Source organism: Lates calcarifer, linkage group LG11, assembly GCF_001640805.2.
Source record: "Lates calcarifer isolate ASB-BC8 linkage group LG11, TLL_Latcal_v3, whole genome shotgun sequence".
In the NCBI taxonomy this organism is placed as follows: domain Eukaryota; kingdom Metazoa; phylum Chordata; class Actinopteri; family Centropomidae; genus Lates; species Lates calcarifer.
In genome coordinates, this window is record NC_066843.1 from 20272184 (window position 1) to 20297091 (window position 24908).

The 24908-nt window shown below is 39.1% G+C and overlaps 1 protein-coding gene across 5 annotated transcripts in view; it reads left to right on the forward strand.

Annotated features, from left to right (window-relative positions):
• Positions 1 to 24908, forward strand: part of rbfox1 (RNA binding fox-1 homolog 1) — a 335308-nt gene that overhangs the window by 101499 nt on the left and 208901 nt on the right. For 3 of the 5 annotated variants that reach the window (XM_051073944.1, XM_051073945.1, XM_051073943.1), the window contains one exon: positions 14654 to 14695. In XM_051073944.1, the coding sequence (XP_050929901.1) occupies positions 14669 to 14695 (27 nt within the window). In that variant the 5' untranslated portion in view covers positions 14654 to 14668. Of the gene's footprint in view, positions 1 to 14653; positions 14696 to 20120; positions 20350 to 24908 lie in introns of those variants that run through there. The other 2 variants (XM_051073948.1, XM_051073947.1) reach the window with 2 other exon arrangements.

The window sequence follows — 24908 nt, forward strand, 5'->3', positions numbered from 1 at the left end:
GAGATTTTGAAATAAGCAGATGGGAGGATGTAAAAATAAAAACACAATGTGAAATATGTGAGTTCAAAAGAAATATATGTTGGTTTCTAAATTCTAGTCTGTACAGTACACGAAAGCAACAGGAAGAGCTATTCACATTGACTGTAATAGAGTGTAGACTGGAGAGGCTCGGCAGTTATGTTGCAAATCTCCCATCAGCCACGTCTTCCTTTTAATAGGTCAAATGTAGACCTGTCTGTCCACAAAGAATATCACTGAGTATTGAGGCACAGCTGATTTTTTTCCTTTGCAGAGCACATATATCTTAATTATTTGGCCCGGTCACATACAAATGCAAGTGATATCACTTTATTTGGACATGAACAGTGGCAATGGTCATCTCCATAGTCGGACTGGCCATAGGGACTACTGGGACAAATCCCAATGGGCTGGTGGAGAGATCCATAGAATCAATCTCAGAAGATAAATCCAGGACTAGATTTCTGTTCCACTCTGACCATGGCTGCATTACATAAATGCCGAGGTTTACTCATGTTTTACTACAGTTTCTATCACTCTCACTCTTTGCCTTCTTTGCCTCCTCCAAGTGGGCTGTTTTTGTTGTTGTTGTTGTTTTTGCTGGATAGAGTTTCTACAGTTACTCATGTTGTCTTGACCGTCATTTCCGCTCCCAGGGGAAAGCTGCTGATAGCTACCAAAACAACAAAAACGCAGTCCTCTTTCTGTTTCAGTTTTCGCGGTGGCAGGCACGCTTACCTTGTGCTGTAAAGCGAGCCTTCACTAAGTGAACATTACACATTTTTGTCAATATGGTTTATTAATATAGTTTTCAAATATTTTTGTCACTTCACAGCAACTTTTATTTTCATCTGTACCTCGTCCCATTATATGCACAGCCCTGTGTTTTTAAAGAAAAGTCATGCAAGGTGGTTCACTGAACTATTTAATACTTTGTGACATGTTTGTTTAACTGTGATCACGTAGTTACCCATTTAAATCATAACTTCTCTTATTTTAGACTTTGGCTTATTCTCTTAAATTTGAAAAATGGCTTTGTAGAATAATATTTATATTTCACAGAGGAAACTATAAAATTATTGTTTTGCTGTCAAAACAAATTCAAACCTTTGTTGTCACCAGTATTGAATAAAAAAACAACACACACACACACACACACACACATATATATATATATATGTGTGTATAGGTAGATAGATATAGATGTACAAACCACACATACACCACCACTTTGGCTACCCCAAACGTGATATCTCAGGCAGATAAAGACAAAGGAAAAGATGATTTCTTGACAGTTTAAAAACATGACCTCAGCAGCCAGCACTCAAACTTTTTCTCTGCCTTCTTCTCTGGTTAAAACGTTGCCATCCCAGACTATTGCTCGATCAATAGTTCTGAGAAAAGATTAAAAGTGGCTGATGGTGTGTGTGCGTGTATGTGGTGGGTGGAGGTTCATAGAGTACTATGGTTGAGCAGTTGCGTCCATTAGTCCTCTGACCTCACAATAATTCCTGGAAGCTCCATTTGTTGCGGCTGCTGTCCTGCTGCGCCTTTGATTCACTTTACTCATTCAGCAATTCATACCCCACTTCACCCACTCATTGCTTTACTGCCTGAATCACTTACTCTCTGTGAGGGCTTACCTTTATTTGCCTTTTATTGCTCTAGAAACACAAAACAACTTTTCACAGAGCAGGTCACAGTTGTTAAATAGGAAACGACTGGGTAACAATGAAACATTTACTTGTGCTCAGGACAAAAGAGCTTCAAGGGACTAATCTCCACCAGATTTGACCCATTATGACAAAAGGATGGGATGTTGGGATTGTATACCTGGGCTGATGGCTTAGGATTTTCTACAAACTGTTTTACAGATGTAAACTTTTTGCCGGGGACAGCCACTGTGTTTCGCATTAGGTTGAGTGTAGGCTCCAGTAGTCATCTCTCATATTGATGAGCTGTCTCCCTTGTAACAGCATCCAGCCCGAGGCAAATGTAACTGGCAACTGTAAAGCCACCATAAATGCTGAGGAAGCAGAGGGTGGATCTAGAAATGTAGACAGGAAAAGAAATAAGTTAATAACACAGACTTATAAATCACTGTGCAGGGTTTTGGTGTCTGATAAGCCTCAAAACCCATCAGTTACTGGACCTTTACTGGATTCATGTCTCACTGCTACCTGAAGCAACAACCCCCGCCAATGCAGCCCCCTTGTTTTAACACAGAACTGATTTAAGTCTGAATGTACACTTAGTCTTATTTTGAGAGAAATAACCACTGGATAGACTGAGGTCAAATTGTTTGCACACGTTCATGGTCTCCAGAGGATTAATCCTGCTATCTCCTGACAAGTCATCTCCTGAGTTTTCCTTTAGTGCCACCATCGCATTATGTCATTGGCTAACAAACCAACGCTAGATTCCTGCAGTGTAGCTAAGTTACAGCTCAAGCATGAGCAACAGGACACAGGCTGCAGTTCACTTAATGACCACAAGTGTCAGGAATAACAAGGATTTTCTGACTTCTCCATGTAACTTTTAACTTAATGATCAACCTGGAAAAACTAATATCATTCTGATCAGACTCAGATGTAATTCTCATTTAGTGCTAGTTAGAAAATATTTATAGAACTTACAGCAGTTACACCTGTCCTACATTTTCACAAAGTTTAAACAAGAGTCTTCAGACATGGCAGTAGTTCTGTGAAGCAGCACTTTGAGCTACATGTTAACATCAGCATGCTAACATGCTAAAATAAGATATGTTAACATTTAGCTCAAAGCACACAGAGCTGTAAGCATGGCTGTACACTCTCAGTCTAATTCTACAAACAAAATTAAAGTGATGCTGCTGGTCTGTAAACAGACCTTTTTGGTCTTCGATATGTGTGAAGGCAAAGTTTTTACCCATGTCAGGATAGTTTGATCAGACTCTCTGGAATTAGCACTAAAGCCCCGCCTATAGGTGGTTAAACCTACTTTATTTGACTGAATTTTAGCCATATACATTCTCAAACAGCACATTTGTGCCAACAATACTAATGAGGTTTAAGTGCTAATCCATTTTTCTTTTATTATTAATGTGACATCCTTACATTGACTTGTGAGCAATGTTAGCTCATCATGTGGCCTTGTAGATGATTTTAAAAAATATTCATGGTGACAGGTGATAAAACAGAAAGACTATGTGAAGTCCATGTAGAATATACTGCTCTAATAATAACAAAGACAAGAAACAACTGAGCAGGCAGACCTCCATAAACCCTGCTATCAAGTTTAAGTTGATAAATGGAGAGACTTTATGATCTCAACCCCACAGTTAACCTATCAATCGTTGTCTCTCCCCCACTTTCCCACACACTAAAGAAGACACAGTTAGCCTATCTCATAAAAGGTCAGAAATGTAGAGGGCTGATAGACCTCTAATTGCGATCCCATCTTCATTCATCACATGGAGGGTGGGGGGATTTGTTGAGTAGGGGGTGGTCAGTGGTGGGGTTTATATTAGATAAGGGGTTTCCTGCTTTAATTTGAATAAATAAATAAATAGATAAATAAATAAACAAATAAAGGAGTGACAGGCAGAAGCAGTCTGCACAATTTTCACCTTATGTTTCTTTTTGCTCAGACTAACTCAGCGCTGACACACACTCATACCGCTCTAAAACTGTGCGTAATATCACACACAGCTAGCACATTGTGAATACCCTTCATTAATTATTTACATTTTCTGACAGGCCATACAATTTTACTGTTACCTGACCTTGTGTGCTTTTCTGGCACCTGGAGCTGCTCTGAAAGAGTAGCAGTTTATACAGTCAGATCATTTGTAGAATAGCAGCAGCAAGTATCTTAGTTTGTTTTGAGATTTAAGGATTGGTAAGAACTTTTTTCCCTTAGATTAACAAAAAATAAAAAAAATAAAATAAAAAGAGAAGTGGAGCAGAGCTGCAGAGTTAAGAATGTATTATTCATCTGTATTAGTTTGCAGATTGCTGCTGGTATCCATGCAGTAGCTGACTGTGTGTTGGTCTGGTGCAGGGGCAGCTCGCTTCTCTGCAGTGTGAAATCCGCTTGTTAGATGTATTAATGCTTGTGTTTCTCATTAACTGGCATGAAATCAGTGGTTAAAGATGCAGATGAAGGAATGCTACAGTTTTGCTTTAGCTAACACTTTTCATGAAATACAAAAACCAAATAGGCTAAATATGACAGAGCATGCTGCATGCAGAAATTACACAAGTAAAGTATCTTCAACCCCATCCCATATGTATGCTCACCATCCACCCTAGCCACCTCCTGGCAAGTTCACTGTCATAGTAACTATAGCACTTCATTCATTCAGAACAAACCATCAGGCATCTCTCCTGCTGGGCTGTTAGCCAAACACAATGGACAACAGTGGAGGACTTTGTACCAGCACCTGATTTAGAAGTAGTTCAGCCCACTTCACTGATAGTCAGACATGATTTGTGCTCATCTGCACCAGGTCCCCCACCCACATGCTTCTATGTAATGACCTGTGATGCTCCTTCATGAAGTAGGTCAGATGTTATGTGACTGATGAGGGGTTTTGTTGGCCATTTAACACCAATTGAGAGTAAAATGAAGTAATACATTTCCCAGGCATAATACACATAACCACTCACATACAAACTCACACACATTAATTGTTCCCTAATTCACATCATGAAATATACTTAGAAATATATTATATTCTCACACATCAACATACCGCAGGTACACAATGATGCCTTTGGATTTGAGCTCAGCCTTTGTGCAGTGTGAGGCACAGAGCAATGACAAGGATATTGCACATTTCTGTAACAGTGCCCTGCAATGCATTAGGGAAATAAAAAGAGAAGCATCTGACAGCTTTGCTCATTGAGAGGGTGGGTAAAGAGCTTCATGTTCACATCCAAAACTCGTCCATATTTCTCTGTTTCATGATTTGTTTACGAGCCAAGATAAAGGAACTGGGCCAAAATGGTGGATTCTGAGTCTGTCCTCTTGATAAAAACAACAGCGCTGGTGTTTTGTTCAGACATCTTAAAATGACCGACTGTATGACTGTATTCAGTGCCAAAGAATAAAATTGAGTGATGTTTGTTTATGTGGAGTTTGGAGGTCCAATCCCTGTTACAGACATTCATTGTGTTTCCATAGTCATGTCCCAGTTTTCATTAGTTCACTTTGCCCAGTGTCACTGTATCTTACAGGCTGATGATCACACCCCCAAGAATAGATATTACTGGTTTGGGAGGATCGTTCAGCTTTGGTCTAATCACATATGTCCAAAATCTGCCACAGGTTTATTGACTGTGAGGACAACAGTATATGATTCACATCATCTTCATACTCATCAAAGTGTGAGTGGATGGATGGGGCATTGTCTTCCTGTTTCTCTACTCATTTTTCAGGTTTTTCCCTTGAGTTGTCAGCTGTCTATTTGTTTTAAAAGAAAAGCTTAAGTAATTGCCATAGTAAAAGCAAGAGCATTGGCTTTTAGTTTGGTCTCATAGAAATTAACCAAATACCCTTTTATTAGAATGTATTTTGTGGAGTTTAATGGTGCTCTCTCTTCCATGCTGTATCTACACATATATCGAAATGACACTTGGCTCTAAAATACCTGTATGTTTTTGGTTTAGGATTTGTAGATCCTTGATAAAAGCTGCACATTGGAAGCAAAAACCTGGAGAGAACAGTCTGTTATTTCTGTTTTGTCTAACAAATCCTGCTCATGTTGTAGCGTAGTCCTGTTTAAGCCACTCATACTGACTTGCTTCATATAGAGGCTACGATTCAATTTTCCGTCAGCTCCCATTTTTCAGAATTAGTAGGCCCACGCTGTTCCTTCTGTCTTGCCGGGTGTGATTGGTAGCCTCTAAAGTATCAGAGAGAATGGAAAACTTATGAGTATTTACTAACTATAACACACTCTGTTGCACATGCATACACAGACATATGCTCACACACACACACACACACACACACACACACATCCTTTGACAAGCACCTGAGGGGCGGGACTTATCGACTGAGCCATGGACTCATCAGAAGATTGTTCAGTCGGGCCACTCACATTAATGGTGAAGTAAATTGAAAAATGCAATCAATGATTGGAGTGAATGCTTGGCGGTAATGATATCAGCGTGAGATAATCCAATAATTGCCAAGCTGATGTATTCTCTATTGGTATTTGGCCGCTCTGCCTGTCACTATAAAGTATGCTCCCCTTTTCTTTCCCCTGGCCAAAAGTGGAAGGCAGAGATATTGAGAGAAAAGGAGGATACAGCTGCTATGTGAGTAGAGCTAATGAGGGTAAGGCTTTCTCAGTATAATTTCCTCACAATTCATTTACCAGTAGGTAGCCATGACTATTAGAAATGACCACAGGATGTGAACTGTTCCAGGAATTGTTTTTAGAGATAAGATGGGTAATAACAATGGGTGGGTATTGGACTGTAAACTTATTGTTGTTGTAAGTTTTTCATAGTTAACTGTCAGCAAAATCCCCCCATGGTTCCTTTGGAGGACTTCAACATTAATATGGGCAACGACAGAGAATGTTGGAGGTGGTTACCAGGAGGGATTCTCTCTGACATTTCAGAATTGGAAAGGTATTGTGGTATTAGACATATGTGCTGTTCACAGACCATCCTTAACAAGCCCCTTGGTTGAGTATGAGGTATCTCTTGGTACTAAAACACCGTAGGTCAAAGATTTATCATCAGCTTTGTGTTTGTGGCTGTATGTCTTGCCTTGCACATCAGAGACAACCCAAAGACAAGATATAGCCTAAAAGCGTGGACGCGGTCTATGATTCTATTTCATAGCAGCACCTAAGGACATCATTATTAATTTGTCTTTTGTTCATGGTCCAATCCAAAATGTCTTGACACCTTCTTCACAGATTGCTAAAAATGAGATTCATGGTCACAAGAAGATTTTGGTGATACTGAGTGCATTCCAAACACATTCTCACTCCCATCTTGTCACATACGAATGCTTGGTCAGGACTCGTCAGCATCACTTTTTAAGGCACTGGGTACCTCTTTAGCATCATTTCTCAATATGCAGAGACAACATATTTTTGAATGAATGAAGCACTGCATTACAAAGACTGTGAGTTCGCTTATGTCTAGGCACTCAAAGCAACTGTAATGTACGCCTATAACACATGCTTCATATACATCAGCAGACCATGGACTGCAGTCTGCTTGACATGTGTTAACTTTCAAAGTAGCAGGGAATATCAGACTACCCCACACATTGAAAAATTATGCTCACATGATGCAAATGTGGTCTTGACCAAGAGTTCATATGTGATTACTTGGGAGTGAGACTGGGTTGGCATTTCCATCCTGCTGTTATGTGCATTTTGCATGACTTGAGTGAACATAGCAGAATATTGCAAAAAAATGTACCATGTACATGGATTAAAAAAAAATACAACAAAGTGCAATGGAAATTGACAGATATATCATGACATATATAAAGGATGTGACTTAAACATTGACTTAAGTTTCTACTCCAGTGAAAGGACAAAAAATATCCACATCAGATCTGAGTGGAGTGAATGTAGCCTTTCTCAATTAATACATGAAACAAAAAATATCATATTTCTATGTTTTCCACATGGTTTTTCACCATTTGAGATTTGACTGTGTTTTCTTATTCTGCAGTGGTTGGATTTTTCCTCAATTTATCAGGGGATGGACACATACATTAATTAACTTTTTCCTTTTTTGTGTGTGTGGATTTTCTGGAATTTCAGCTAGAAATTCTTCTTCATTTCGTTGGCAACATGACTACTGCCACATTAAAATTTCACCTTGACAAAGTATCTCAAAAGCCCATGCCTGTATTTATATGGAATTTTATGTAAATATTCATGGATATCAGCGGATTATTATTATTACATTGTTGTGTTTCAGTGTCCCTACCCAAATCTAATATATCTACAGCTTACTATCAATAAGAGTAAGAGATCAGTAAGACTATAAGAATAGCATCATTGCCACTATATGTTTCATGTAACCCCTGTATGTGAAAACCGCAGCCTCTGAGGGTCGCCAGCAGGGCTGCAAACTTTCAACCTCTCTCACAGTCTGTTATGAGCTGACTGCAGTGGTTGAGGTAGAGTCTCCCACTGGGGGCTGCAAGCATTCTTGTTTATTCAGCATCTTCTTGCTCATTCTTGCTTTCCACCCTCTCTCTGTTTCCATCCCTGCCTCCCAGCTTTCTTTCCCAGCAGGTTTTAGAGTGGTGTGAATCATACATTCATTCATTACCTTAATAACATTCTCCCTTCCCTGCAATATGGCATATATTTATATTTATACTCTTTAAATGATTAGCTGTACATGGTGAACATGGCACAATGGCTATAACCTGCATTATTGTATAGTAGTTGTATATAGAGTATATATAGCCCTCTGCTGTTCACACACTGATGCTACTGTGCTCTCACAAAATGACATGTAAACATGTTGTAACTGTCATTATATGCGGATTAATTTATCATCAACTTAACCTGTGAGTGGACCTATCTTTTTCTTCTTCTTGCTCACAAGCTAAAACCAAACCAAACAGGTTAAAATGGTGTAGTGATGGAAGAGATTTGTTTTCTACTCGAGTAAAAAGCTCATCACCAGTCCTCGTTTTCTGATCTGCTGTCATCATCATGCTTTGCCATAGATGTAATAATGATGATGTTAATAATGGTGTTTTAAACTGTCCTCTCTAGAAGAAGTGCTGGGGTACCACCACCATGACTGCAACATCTCTGGTTTGAGTTAGGGTTGACTAATTCCCTGTGGTTGTTTCACAGCCTACCACTACCTCTACATTTTAATGCTTTCATTCAGGAAATGTTGTGTTACTAACACTCAGCAGTAGCTTTACAAATTACAGTTTACCTAGTGTTAATAAAAAGCAGGTGGGCTGTGATGATGTGGTGGCCAATACTGATAAATAAGACAATATGTATAGGGCATTGCAGTGGATCATTTTGAACTGCAGCACTTGAATAACCAAAAGAGGGTGTTTTAGGAACATCCCAATGTTCAGTAAAGGTTGTGTAGAGTTCAATTAAATATGAGCTACAGGATCTACAAAGACCCACATGTACGTCACTAGTGGAAGCAGAGGGTCTCACTCATTTAAAGGTATGTCAAGTTTATTGGGCCAGATTACAAGGGAGTGTGGATGGCCCCCCAGATACTTTGAGCCCAAGTAACCATGACGATGTGTTATCCAGTGGCTTACGTCTGCACTGGTAGCTCACCTGGTTAAAGACACACCATATATCAAGCCTGAGTCTTTGCCCCAGTGACCCGTGATCGAATCCAGGCTGTGCCCTTTCCTGCATGTCGCCCCCCCTCTCTCTATACCTGTCTCTCCTCTGTCAAACAAAAACCCAGAGCAGACCAAAAATGGTCATGGTGTAAACAAGTTTTGATGGTAGATGGATGCTCCTATAGTCCTATAGTAATGGTCCCTAAAATGTTCCTAGGGTGTCCTGAATGTTCCCTGAAAGTCTGCCAAATAATGTCCCCCTACCCCTTGAAGAACTTGACACTGTGACAGTCCAGGAATGTTCTGGCAACGTTACAAGGTGATGCCCTTTACACCAGTGGAGATGTTCTCAGAATGTTCTGGGAAAGTACAGTTCCTGGCTGGAATTGTATGACAAACATTCCCAGAATGTCTTGAATGTTTCTGCCAAAGAACTTGTTACAAGGCAATATCCTTTATTCTCACAACGTTCTGAGAATGTACAATTTCTAACTGGGCAGGAATCCTTTGAAGCATGACTTTTAATGGAAAATGAGTTGTGTGTGTGTTATCAGTCTTTCACTCACGTCGGAGGAAATGGTGTGTATGACCACCAAACTGAGTGCAGATGGGAGGATGAGTTTTCACTGAGAGACATGTATGAGCCTATACGAGTCAACCAAATGGACCAATCACAGCTGTTAACGGTCTGCGTCCTGCAGTTACATTTCTAGGGAGGTGCACATCAGGCTACGCCATAGCTGCGGTGTTGATTCAGCGCAGAAGTACAAATCAAGATTCAGGTCTCAGTAACAACACAAGCCATCAGATAAAGAATAACTGAATGAATAACAAATAACTACCTCAAACACATTGCAAGTTGGAGAAACTCTACTCTACCACCACCACCAACAACAACAAAACAAAAAAACTGAATATCATTATCACTGCTGAGTTTGGAGACTCCATTGCAGCCCTGTTGTGTATAGTTTGTCTTGGGTATGGTGTGAATGCTTGTTATTGTTCCCTCTTTAAATACACTCATGTAATTTATACAAGTTTATTGATATTACTATGTAATATTCAAGAATGCAGATAAACTCTCATTCATACCATATCAACATTTTAAACTGATTAGCTCAATAATTCTGAGGCAGACCTCAAGATAAGAAGATAAGAAGTTTAGATGTAAAAGTCAATCAATTTATTGTAAGGTGTCAGATGCATATTTAATCAACAATTATGTCCTCTGCTGTTCATCTCATTTTCCGGTGCTATCTATGTCAGTAATCAGGAATTGTTCTGGCACTCTGTTGTGTTTCTGTCTTCTCACTAAAACCAACTACAGACCCCAATTAAATCTGAGTTTTACTTTTAGTTTAAACTTTTAATTTTTATTACAAATGGTGAGAGTCAAATGGATTCAAAACTGTTATTTGATTTTAAAAAGCATTCATTATTTCTCTAAATTGACTACTAAATGGCAGTGGGTGAGGGGCACATGTTGACTAAGACTCAAAGCAGGTTTAGGAGTTAAGCTTGAGACTGATGAAACAGTCATCAGGCAACTGCCTAAAACACATATTACTGACTCAGACAGATGACTGGTCATGAAAATCCTGCTCAGGGAAAACCCTGGCTTTGACTTGTCTTTTCAGAACATTCAGAATTGAGTCATTTCCCAAAACTGAGCTCTAAATGATTTGGTACTACTAAAGTGGTGATGGATTGACATGTGGCTGGCATCATCCAGCTGTGAGTAGCTGAGAGAACCTCCTCTATAATCCCTCATTTCACTGTAGGCTCTATCTCTGCTGCTGCCTGTCAGACTCATTTGGCTTTGATCAGCAGACTTATTGGCATTTATCTTTACTCCAGCATTTTCTGCATGGCTAAGGTGTATGGTGCTTTTCTCTCTCTTCCCGCTCATGTTTCGCTCCCAGCTTCTCTCTTGACTGCCTAAAGATCTTTTGATTAATGCAACTCAAAGAAACAAAGATCTTTCTTGCCCCTTCTCCCTTTTCATCTCTGTCTCTCTTGCTCTTTCATTTTGTTTTCCCTTTGTCTACATCAGCTGTAACAAAACAACTAACGAACAAATCTTTGTTGCTGATACTTTTTTGAGTTTGCGGCACCAGGTCTGCACTGGTATGCGCTGCTTCGAGTACATAGCCACAGCCTTGCATGCTGAATCAGTGACAGTGACAGCCCTCATTTTCTCTACAGCATGTTACCACACTAATCTTAAACACTAGTACAAAATCACCTGTGTACTGTGGCTAAGTATGGCTCTCTTTGCACAGTGTGTGTGGTGACTGACATGGTGGTGCACAAATTCTAATTCAGTCACCTCTGAGCAGATACATATTCCAGTCCATGATGAACTGCTACATGTATGTTGAGAAACACTCAAGAGACGGTGTGGGAGCGTCAGAGCTTCTCAGTCTCCAGATACTTTTCCTGCAAAGTTTTGCAAGACTCACTGCTTCAGTTTGGTAGATAGTTAGACTTCTTATTAGGCTACAGACTAAAAGCCTGAGAATATTAAAAATATTCTTAAGAGAAGGAGCCAGTGCATATTTTACTATTTAGTATGTATACAAAAAGTTTTTATAGCATGCTGCAACCTGAGGGACAATTAGTATTTTTATGCTTTGGCAATTTTTTTTAAACTTTCATGCCAATAAACCATCCTTGAATTTAAATGTGATGAATTATATTAAATAAAACTTTAGAATATGGAGTGAAATAAAAAATGCTGGACAAATCATGTGTGTGTTTGTATTTTGGTGTCTGCTGTGAATTAGCCTTTACCCACAAAGAGTAAACACCCGTTGTCATTCAGCTTGTAACACAATATGACTGGCTGACAAAATGCAAAAATACTGTTGTGTTACCTTGGGCTGTGCATATGCACTGTTATTACATTGGCACAATAATCTATGGAAAGATCATGGTTTAGGTTAAATAATGACAACACACAAAAAAGCTGCTGGTGCTGCAAGACATTTTTTTTATCCTGATGAAGGGCTTTAATCTCCGCAGTTAGTGTTATGTGCAAAGGAATCGGTTGGATGAGATTTGCACATTAAGTTTTATATGAAAAAGCAGGTGTGAAAATATTTTTTATGCTCTAGTCATCAGTCCTGTTACATATGATAACATACTGACCAAAGTAAGTTATGCTGCCACATCACTAAAACAGCGAGCAGTCTGCAGTTTGTTCTCAAATGTTACTAATACGAAAAACTGTGTTACAAACACACTAAGTACAGTAGGTCAAAGTTAAAGCAGGAAATGATTCTGTAAACTGTGATAGATGTTTACAACAGGCAATCTGGGTAGTAATATTCACTGTTTGTCTTCCCTCCAGTTTGACTTCATTGATAAAATGAGGTACAAACATTAAAAAACCCATAGATCTCTCTGTTCTTCCCTCTCTAGTTAGTCCTGGGTTAAGGACTGCCTTAATGTGATGCAGAAAGATGTCTCTCTGGGGGACACACAGCAAGCCATCAGCATACAATCACAACAATTTTCTACCTTCCTTCTTCCACCCATTATCCTTCCCTTCATACTTTAATCCTCACAGGGTTGTCCTTTCTCCCCTAAATCAATGCTGAAGCAATGGAAATCACTACAAACCCCTGACAGGCTACACAGGAGAGATGAGGGGAACAAAACAGAGAGCAAGAGAAAAAGCAATGAGAATTAAAGGAGAGAGCTTGGCTGGATGTTGGAGGGTTAGAGGGTTTATGTACATCTGAGTCACTTTGGAATGAGGAACACAGGACAGAAACTGGGGAACAAAAGAGCTGATCTAAGCAACTTCACATTTTCTGTAGCCCCAAGTGGCAGTAAGAGATAAGTTTGATTTTAGCGAACCAGTGAAATGGCCTCTGATGAGGACAGGGTTGATGATCTGTCGGTCCAGCATTTTCATCCTAAGGAAAAAATCATAACTACAGGACATATGGAATGAATATGCATGGTTCTAACAGGATGTTTCTGATAACCCCTGATCTCTTGCACCAGCTTTAGGCCAACATGTCTACTTGTATAGCAGAATTTTTAAAAGTGTAATGGAGATTGTAATGTTAAGAAGTTTATTTACTTACAATGTGTGGAGACCTTCCATAAATGATCATAATAATAGCATAATTTGGGCAAAGTATAGAACACTTTTCTATCACTGTCCAACCCTTTTGCCAGACAACAGAATCAATGATGGATGTTTTTTTAAAAACCAGTATTAAGTGCAATAGCAACTTTTTTTGTCCAATTCTAAAATTTTATAATTTGTGAAATTATAAAATTCATGATAACTACTGATATTGTAGCTGTAGTGGCTATGCTGCAATATGGTTTAGTATGGTAAGAGATCGTGGTTATGGAAAATAAATGATTAGGTTTAGGAGAGCACTCAGCTAAAGACCGGCTATAGGTTAATCAAGTAAAGCACTTGATAACAGTTAAGACTGTGGTCAAACTGTAAGTCTGTCAGAGGACATAAACTCTGGTCTTCTCTATGAAAGTGCGATGCATTACACACTCATCCACCACATTGACTTCCACATCCTTACTTTATATCTTGCTATCTAATGGACATACTACTTCCTGTGAAAGGGAAAGAGATGCAACAGTGCTCCCCAGCTGGTTTAGAACAGTGGATGTTGTGGTTGGCAGGGTGTAGGTTCAGTGATGAGGAAACTTCGACGCAACACCCGGTGGGTGTTCCAGAATAGAGCATTTCTAATGTAACCTGTAGCTAATGTAGTTAATGTTATGCTAACTCTTGGCGCTTGTAAACTGTTTAGCCAGGCATGCTAATGTTAGCACTGTATATTAAAGCAGAGAGCACACTCTTTCATTCATTTCTTATACTTAAGTTTGGTTCGTTGTATTTTTCATTGTAGAAAGCCAGGTAGAAATGACATGTCCCTCAAAATTCTTTTGAGAGTTTTTGAGCTCTACAGATCTGCCGTGCCTAATTATGGTCTCAAAGATATGATTGGACAGTCACTTTTAGAAAGATGGGTTTAGTGGACAGATGATATAGACTAGTAAAGGATACACATGTTGTGTTAAGTGAAGCTAACATTCATTATTTCCTCTCTCAGGCTTGTGAAACCGACAATTTCCCTTAACAAAGTCGAAGTGTCTTAATTGTGTCAATTGCAACATTAAAGTTGTTTTACAGATCAGATTATCCTTAGTTCTCACTGTCTTGATTAGGAATGTAGTGGATAATTTAATACAGTTGTGCCCATCTGTGCTAATGGCTGGAGGAGAAAAGGCTTTTAAGGATTGTAGTCACTTCAGAGTCAACAGCTAATTGTTGCTTCTCTTGTAGATTTCAGGCCAACTGATGAGCTGTGAGCAAGAGCATCTGAGGGTAAGTCCTGCCTGTATGAAGGCATATTAAAAAAAAAAACAATATGTATGTGCAACTGTGAAAAGTACAAAAGACGTGCCAATCATCAAAGATCACATCATTACACTCAAACCACTACAAGAACAACTCAACTAATGGAGAAAAACTTCTCCAGGAAATCACATTGTTGTCATAATGGTCCAGAGCCCCACAACATGAACACACAGCATCACAAATCTGGTTTATTAGTACAATGACAATAGAAACAAATAAGCATCAGTTTGATGAAGCTTTTTATGTGATCACATGTCTGACACTGTAAATTGTCTCATCATAGTAAAATTTGACACGACATGTTGAACAAATTTAAGCAGGCACTGTAGTAGATTCTTTTACACACACAAAGTAAAATTGCGGGTAGTACACTTACTGTACTATGTAGTAAATAGGTAATGATTTCAGACAGAGTCAAAGGCTCAATTTGAAGACAACATTGCGGCATCATTTGATAACATTTTTTAAGAGCTAATGACAAGGTCACCAACACAATTAATACCAATTTACTTTCAAATTCATAGTTTTGAGTTTCCTGTATCCTTTAATAAATAATCTGCTTTCAACACAAGACGTATCTGCCTCTCTCTCTGCCCTGAGAGAGAGATGTGTATGAACTGTACAGTGTGTTGTATCCCAATTGTACAGATTACAGGTTTTGTAGTCCTCTTTGTAGTTTCTGTTTGTGTACACTCCATGTATACCTTTGGCACTCATGAATGAATGTTTTGATTGAAGTGGTATGTTTGAAGCATCAGTATGATGAGCATGTTTTGGTCTCATTACTGACTTGACAGAAGACTTGAGAATAGCAGTGAACTGGGAGCCTCATTATAAATCTTGTAGATTGAGTAGAAGTAGCTCATATCCACACTTAATGAGTCAGAGTTCTCGCCTCTTTGCTGTCTTCTTGCCTCATGGGATTTTGAGTCTAGTTTTAATTTATATTGCCAGGTTAAGCAAAAATAATTTATTTATTTTTTAAAATATATTTCCAATAACCGACCATAAACCCAAAAACTAAAATGCAGTTACAACAGCAGTAAGTGGAGCCTGTGTTAGCTTTGATGCCACGCAGCATAACTCTCATTAAATTGTGGGTACATTTTGTGTCTAAAAATAAACTTCCAGCCTTCGTTTTATTATTCATGCCATGGCATCTTATTGCAATCCCCTCTACACACAGCTACCAGCCGATTTCATTTCTTTTTAATTGTCCATAGCCATAAAGAAATGAACAAGTATTTCCTTCAGGATAAAAGGGAAATGAGAAGCAAATAGATTACACTCTCAGATTGGATTTGGACTCAGATTTAGTTTTTTCTGTGTGGTTATTTGGCCTTTGGGGCATTTTTTTTTAATAAACGCACTTTTTTTTATCAGGTTCTTCTTTCACTTTGTACAACAACACACATGTGAAAAAGTTGCTATTTCAGTTCAACATCTCTCATTTTATCTCACAGCTAAGGACTAATATGACAAATCATTTCTCTGACCTTATGCAACCTATTAAACCCATTCAAAATATGTATATCAAGTTTTCTAACATGTGCTTGTGAATTTAGCTATTTAATGTTACAATCCTGTTTGGCTCTGTGTTTTCTGATCTAACCTACTGTATGCTGAAGTGAACCATGGGATGAAATGACTGTAGTTTGACTTAAGTATGCATTTTCCATTAACATAATGCTGAAAAAGCACTTTACCTTTAGCCAAATGGTACAACTGCTTCACTGCCATATTGTACATGTCTTACATTTAGTATTATTTTTTTATTAACAAGAAAAGTTTGGGTTAATAGTAGCATCACATGTAGCTGGCAGATGTAGCTGAGTTGCTGTCACATGTAGGATTGGTGATCTCTTTTGCAGAGTTCTGTTTTGTCAAAAACCCTTTTGGTAACTGATAAATCCCCTCAGCATAAGGCTAAAACTGAACCAACAGACTGTAAAGATTGTTTCTGTAAAATCCCTTTTTTATATCCTATGTGAATGATGTTACCAAACTAGCAGGGGGCTATTACAGTCACAGGTGGTTAGTAAAATACACTGTTAATGAAGGTCCACTGTATTGTAGAACATTTCTCTCGCTGCCCATGCTTAATTACTGTATTATTTTTATGCAGACATGAAATCTAATAATGTGAGGGACTTTGGAAGTGCACAACACATATTTCTTCATTTTTCAAATTATTTTGGGGTCAAAAATAATTTGAAAAATTACCTTTGACCTGATAATTGTACAGATGGTTGAGCCACAGCAATAGTTTTCAGGTCCATGCTTCGATTCTGTCAGAGTGGGTGAATAATGATGCATTTTTACCCCAGTGTTGTTTGACACTGGGGTAAAAATACAAGTAGATCTGCTGCATTTTCCCACACATAACTGAAACTGTCTCTTTGGTGATCCAATGATGGGTAACAGACAAGGTTTTAAGGACCTTCTCATTCACTGTAATGACTTTCCTTTAGAAAAACATCATTGTCTGCAGCAGCTCATGTCAAGTTTCTAAATACCTTAGAAGGTTTCACCAATATATTGTAATACATGAGACACTGCGGTCGTGGATGCTGCCCTTTTAGGTCTAAGTGAAGCCATACTCTAGCCATATTTTCTCCTCTTGGCTTTTTTCCTTGTGAGTCTTCTGCTGGCTGCTTTTTAGTGCCAGCATCTTGGGAAAATGTAGTACAACCACACTGCTGTGTAATCAGGAGTTAGTTTCAGGAGTCTTTGTGTTTTCATCAAGCTGCCTATGGGTGACCCCATTATACAAGCCAAACAATTAATTAATAATAATATAGATTATTATTAAAAAAAAAAAAAAAAAAAGGTAAGGTATACAATCTGGCAATGACAAGACTTGCAGTTGTGAGCTCTGGCCACAAGGTGGAGATTTTTTTGCTTGTAAGCTCTCCTGTGCATATGAATGGTAATAAGAAGTGTTTGATCCATGTGAACAAATGCGAGGGTGTATTGCTGCTGTTGAGGCTAATATATGCATCTTCATCCATCCTCCTGTAATCACTTGTTTGTTGAAACAAGTTTCTGTTCCTTGCGATTGTGGAAATCCAGAGATAGGGAAATTTGTTGGAAAACGTGCTAACAAATAACCCAACTTAAGCTGGTCTAGCTGGCAACAGTAGAAATAGTAGTGTTAATTTTGACTTTTATCTTGTGGTTTTACTAAGCTCCTGGCACTGGCATCTGTCTAGCTTTAGAGAGGGACTTGCATTAGGGCAGAAGAGTATATTCTTTTCTGTTTTATTAAATCAACTCATAAACCCTCTCATCAATCTAGAGAGCCATTGAGGGGTCCCCAGCAACAAAATGGAAGCTGTTGCTTAACGATATACAAAATCAAAACCTTTTCATTCTGTCCAACATGGTTGTATTGGGAGTAGCAAAGACTATTGCAGCATCCAACAATTTGCACATCCAACCCTTTCTCCAATAAATCATGTTTACAACTAATTTGCAACAGTAAATACATTTTAAAGGAAATTGATTACATTTTCTATTAACATAATGAGGAAATGTTTTTAGTAAACATATCTGGCATGTCGCCAGTCATGTAATACAATATTTGCTTGTAACAACTACAGCCTCATTAAATTTTTATTATGGTTATATTTAGACAAGAACTTACATGTATGGCTGTGGCATGGTTGTTGATGTCAGATGGGCTGGTTTGAGTATTTCTGAAACTGCTGATCTTCTGGGATTTTCACACGAGTTTTTACTCAGAATGATGTGAAAAACAAAAAACTATCCAGTGAGCAGCCGGTTTGTGAGGGGAAAGAGCTTTTTGATGAGAGAGGTCAGATGTCATGGTCAGACTGGTTGGCGCTGACAGAAAGGCTACAGTAACTCAGATAACCACTGTTTGCAACTATGATGAACAGAAAAGCATCAGAATGAACAACACCTCCAACACTGAGGTGGATGAGCTACAACAGGACCATGCCAGGTTCCATTCCTGTCTGAAATCTGAGGCTGCAGTGGTCACAGATTCACCAAAACTGGACAGTTGAAGACTGGAAACATGCAGCCTGGTCTGAGTCAACAGCATGAATCCATGGACCCAACCTACCTTGTGTCTACAGTCCACGCTGGTGGTGGTGGTGGTGTAATGGTGTGGGGAATGATTTCTTGACTCACTTTGGGCCCTTAATACCAATCAATCATGGTCTGAATGTCACAGCCTATCTGAGTATTGTAGCTGACCATGTTCATCCCTTTATGGCCACAGTTTACTGTCTTCTAATGGCTATTATGGCTCATAAAGCAAAAGTTGTCTCAAACTGGTTTCATGAACATGACAGCGAGTGCAGTGAATTTCAGTGACCTCCTCAGTCTCCAGATCTGAATCCAGTAGAACACCTTTGGGATGTGGTAGAACAGACGATTGGCAGCATGAATGTGCAGCTGACAAATCTGCAGAAATGGTGAGATTCAGTCATGTTTCCAACATCTGAAGGAATCCAGAGCAAAAGGAGGATCTAACCAGTATTAGTATGGTACTGCTAATGAAGTACTTGATGACTGTAAATGTAACCTCTGCGAGATGGAATATGCACAAGTCCTTTATTTTTTCCAGAACTCTATATATGATGGGATTATTTCAGCTTGTCAAACCTTGTAATATTAACCAGAACTCATAAAGCAATGATGAAGTTTTTGTGGTTCTTCGTGTACACATAATTATGGAGAAGCCTCAAGAGCATGGAGAATTGCACAAGCTAATGCAGAGGCTGCAGAAGTATCCTCATCTCTTCAAGATCTACTTTAGGATTGCAGCACAGTTTGACACACTGTGTTAATACTGAAGCACGTGTCAAAAAGGATGAGGATCCATCACCACAGTCCAATCCAGTCTGTCTGTGTCCATCCAAAATAAACATTTCCAAAGGTTCTTTAAGAGGCTAAAATTGTTTGGGGGTTCATTTCAACATTTGTTATTATTAAAGTGACCCCACTATAAGCTCTAAACTATTTTTGAAGACAGCTACAGGCTGACTGATATCCAGCAGCTGCAGCAGTGTTTTTTTTTATTAAAGAGCAACTATGAGAATGTTTCCATTCATCACTTTCAAATGTACATTAATTATGAGCTACAAACAGCTATTTACAAGGACACTTAAGCTGGGTGTACACATTTGTGTGTGTGTGTGTGTGTGTGTGTGTGTGTGTGGTTTTCTCCACCTCTCCTCTTCTGTCTCGCTCGTTCGCTCTTTCGTTTTCATTGTGCAGTGGTATACCGTAGCGTCCTGCTGCATAGAGTAGATTTAGTCATTAGGCTCTCTTTCTCCCTCCCTCTCTCCCACACACACTGAAACATTTACGCATACTGAAATACACACTCACTGAGAACTGGTGGCTAAGCAGGATATAACACAAAAGGAGAGAGGAAGAAAGGAAAGTCAAAGAGAAAATAAAAAAGGTTCCGAGGCATCTTCCCAATCCAAGAAGAGTTGGCACACTGACTGTGATGGTGAGCTGGTGACTGAGGGATACGCAGTCTGTAGGTTGCACAACTTGTGTTTAAAGTAAAGGAGGAGTCTGTTTCGGTGCTGCAGGAGAAAGCACTCAGCTGTCCAGTCATCATGATGATGTATCTGTGGGTAAGTTGTATCGATGTGGAATACTCAATCTGTTTGTTGTATGTGTGCTGTGTAATCTGCTTTTTGGGTATTTTCTTTGTATATTTGCTTTGTTGTAAATGTGCTGCAGAAAGTGTTTTGAGCTCAGTGCTCACTTATTAGTGATTTGCAAAGCTACATCAAAAGGACATGGTTGTTTGCTGTAGAGTGTGTGAACATGTTTTAAGTGGCAAAGTTTTTCATGAGTAACAGATGCAAACCAAGATTTTACCTAATGTTACATAACATTCCATAATAGTTGAGACATGCAACAACACATCTATTTTTGCACATCTTTAACTTCTAATGAATGATGTCCTATTCAGCAGTTAACCAGAGAATCAGAAGTCTGCTGGGATCCAACAGAGCAAGGAGCACAGTCAGTCAGATAATCAAAGGTTGTGGGCGGCTGTGGCTCTGCAGGTAGAGCGCGTTGTCCACTAATCACATTGTTGGCGGTTTGATCTTCAGCTCCTCCTGTTCACATGTTGTGGTATTTTTGGACAAGACACTGATCCCTAACTTGGCCAGACCAGCACCTCATATGGTTGCTCACTGTCATTGGTTTGTGAGTGTGAGTGTGGATGGCTGAATGAGGGACAAATTGTAAAAGCACTTTCAATAAAAGTGCTACATAAATGCAGCCTTAACCATAGATGTACAGAAGAAAATTATGCCAAGGTGAAAATGATCACCTACTCTGTTGATGGTAATTGTTTTTTTATGCAGTTAAGGAAGCTCACTGACATTCTGGGTGCACTCACTTTCAGTTTTACCTCATAAGAAGTGCATTAGATCAAGGCTGAAGCAAGGATTTTTGAAACACTGACAGTCCAAGGTCCCCCAGCGCAATGCCCTCCTACATGAATCAATGAAGAATGGAGAGTGTCTTCATTTCATTACATAACATAGACTCTAATACGCAAACACACAGGTAGACATAGAGTCATAAGCACATATTTATTAATGATCCTGAGTTCTTTCAGGTATTTTTCATTGGAAAAAGTGAACAGTTTTTTTTCAAGAGTTCAATCAGTTTCACTCATCAACCTTAATTTATTTTCGGAGGCCCAGCACAGTTGGATATAGCTGATGTGTGAACATATTGCAATATTTCCAATATTTATAATATTGGCATTTTTATTTATAAAATAATGGTCAAAAGAGAATTAGACTCTGATCTGGAGTTGATAGCTGAAGTCTCACATCCAAAAGTCACCCTAAAATGGATGCAGAGGTAACTGTAAGGTGTTGTAGCTCTTCATAGTCTCATGATGTTGTCCCATCATTATGAATCTTCATTTGGACAATCAGCTTTGCCACTTAGTCGCTCTCATCATTCTCCTGTTGTTGTGGCAACTGATCAAGTTCCTTAAAAGGGATTCTGGGAGGGGATGAATCACCAGCAACATCTCAATCTGATTGGCAGTGGAGGGGGGCAAAATTAAAACAATTCATCATGGATGCAACCCGAGGCTTTCCACTGTTGAATCATATCTTTCAGTCGTAAGGCTTTTTGACATGAAATATGTTCATTCAGCTTCAAAAAAGAAAACTTGTATAGAAAAAGGGCCCTCTGCCCTAGTTGTGTTTGGGCTACGGCACATAATATTAAACTGCTGTAATGATAAGACTAAAATTAGGAAGAACTTGTTCAGTTGTCCATCAGTGTCACACAGGATGTGTTCTCTGACAGCACTGCTGCACACCTGAAGTGATTTAGCAGTGCTCACAGCCTAATGCGCAGTCATAGCTTCATACAAGCTGAAAGTGTAAAAATACACTTTGGCTGGCTGTTCCATACATGAAGTGCAAGACAAGTGTGTGTGGACAGCTTTGTTGATTAAAACTTGATTGTACAATGGACACCTAAAAAACATGAAAGTCAAGCATGTTCTCAGTGGTTGCTGGACTCCAAGCTGCTGCTGATTTTGTTGTTTGGGGTGGTGACTGCCTGGTCTGGTGTGTTCTGGACTGTATGTCAGCTTCTTCTGAATGATGGGATTCTAGAAGCTTTATTGATCTGTGAGTCACTGCATGAGTGTGAAGGAGTTCAAGTATCTTGTGGTCTTGTTTATGAGCGAGGTTGAGATTGAACCTGACATCGACTTGTGGATTGGCGCTGCATCAACTGGAATGTGGACTGTACTGGACTGTGGTGGTAAAGAGGGAGCTGAGCCTGAGGGTGGAGCTCTTGATTCATTGGTTAATCTACAGTCCAACCCTCACTTTTGATCACAAGCTTTGGATATTGATTAAAATAACGAATACAAGTGATTGCTGCATGTCCTTTGTAGAGTGACTGTGCTCACCCCTAGAGGCGGGGTGAAGAGCTCAGACATCCAGAGGGAAGGAAGAATGAGTAGAACCAGTGTGTAGCGTAGTCACGTGAAGTGGTCTGGACATCTGATTGGGATGCCTCCTGGACAGAAGGTTTTCAGGTACATTTAACTGGGAGGATCTGGATTTGGCCACATTTATGGTGAACTACCCAAACAGTGACCTTGCTTTGTGCAGTATCACACTTGTGTGTTTGCTGTGACGGGTACTAATGCGGCGATTTTAAGAGATCCTAGCCTTGTTTTGCAGGAAAATGTATATGAGACAGGACTGAGTAATGCCCTCTCACTTCCCTTCTAGTCACGTAAATATAGAAGTTTTTTGGTGAAAACACTTGTATGTTAAAAAGTGCTCCACATTTAGCCAATGATGTCCCTACATGATTTCTGGGGGCAGTCTACCCAACCACTGCCTGATGTACTATCTGCATCCCTTGTCTCCTTAATTTCCAGTTTTAAATATACTTTGCTTTGGCTCAGACAAGGAATTTTATTACAGCTTCACTGTGTGTCCTCATTCTCATCACATACAGGACTGTATAATGGTGGTAAGTGTTGAACTGGATTTATTGCAACATGGTGCTCATAAAGAGGATCCTCCCTACTGTCTCCACTGTCCTCTCTCTTTGTAAACACATGTGCCATGACCCTGTGTGTATTAACTGTTGTAGTGGGAATGCCTCAGGGGTCATTCCAGGTCATTTGGGTGTAATTTGGAACTTATTGGACATGTCATATTACTGGGAACAGGAGGGGAATATTTATTGGGTTTGTATAATGGATCCAGTTAATTGGACAGCATGTAATGGAGACTTACCACACCCACAGACTTCACTGTAACAGTGGGGAGATATCAAATATTTGAGATGCATAGCTCTTTGTCCGTTAGCCTGGCTCTAGACCTTAGAGATGCTGTCTGATTTTTTCAGCCTGTGCTAGTAACATAAAATGTACCAAACAATTGAGACAAAAAGCATGGATGAGATCAGCATAGCTGTATGGGTTGCTGAGATTTAATTGACAGTTCACAAGTTAACTGCTCCTGGCAACCGTTACCACTAACTGGAAACCATGTAGACATGACAGATTTATCAGTTATGTAATGGATATTCAGTTTTGATTGCTGGTTTTTCATTGGTGGAGTTGGGATTTAGTGCTCACCTGCAATTTGTCAACTGGCCTGCAAGGTATTGTGAGTACAAGAACAAGACGTATTATCTGTGAAGCAGGTACGTATTGATATTAGAACTTATCTGTGTTGAAATGATTTTCTCAAGCACTTTTTATAAAAAAATATTATTTTGAAATTGCCATCTAATTGCTAAGTGAAAGGGACACAGATTAAGTTTCTGGCTGAATAATGGTAATAAAGGTCAAAATAATTCCTCTGGAAAATCACCAAAGGTCATAGAGCTGCTCACTGATAATTTATTAAATGATTTAATAAAAGACTAACAGCAAGGGATACCTTCTTTAAAAAACTTGTCTGGGACAATGTCTGTAACACAGGTGAGAGATCTACAGCAGAAATGTTGTTGAAACAGAAGAAATGTCTGCTACTTGGTTAAATATGGAGGATTGTCATTATTGTCATTATTTTCGTGGCATTTCATGGCATGATGAAAGAAGTGAAATCCTTTATATACATCAAAGTGTTAAATGTGGGTTGTCAAGGGAGGTGCCACTGCAGTAATGGCAGCCTGTCTACTTCTGCCTATGTTTAATTTTTCAAGATTTAAACTTCCACCAGCCTTTTGTGATTACATTTGTGGTAAGCGCCTATGACATGCAATTGAAGTGAACTCCAAAGTAACACAGTTTTTGGCTATATGCTTTATTTGGACAGAACAGAACATTTGGCATTATGACAAGTCCCCTGAACGAGTTCTTGTTGCAAGGGAAGAGCAGATCCCTCTCCCTAACAATGTAGCAATTTTAACCCAAACAATGATGTTTCCCAAAATTTAACCATGTCTTGTTCATCCCCAACCAAACCCTTACCATAGTGGTGTTGCACGACAGAGATTTTCCAACAGTAATGATTTTGGAAAAAGACAAATAATGTCCTGTTGATAGACATCAGATCAGGAAACACTTGTGTCATTTCAGAGGATGTGGACAAACAAGGTATTTTGTTTTTTAATTTGGATGACTTGTTTAGTTTTGGTGTTCTTCATCTTTACCTCATACATCATGTTCTTA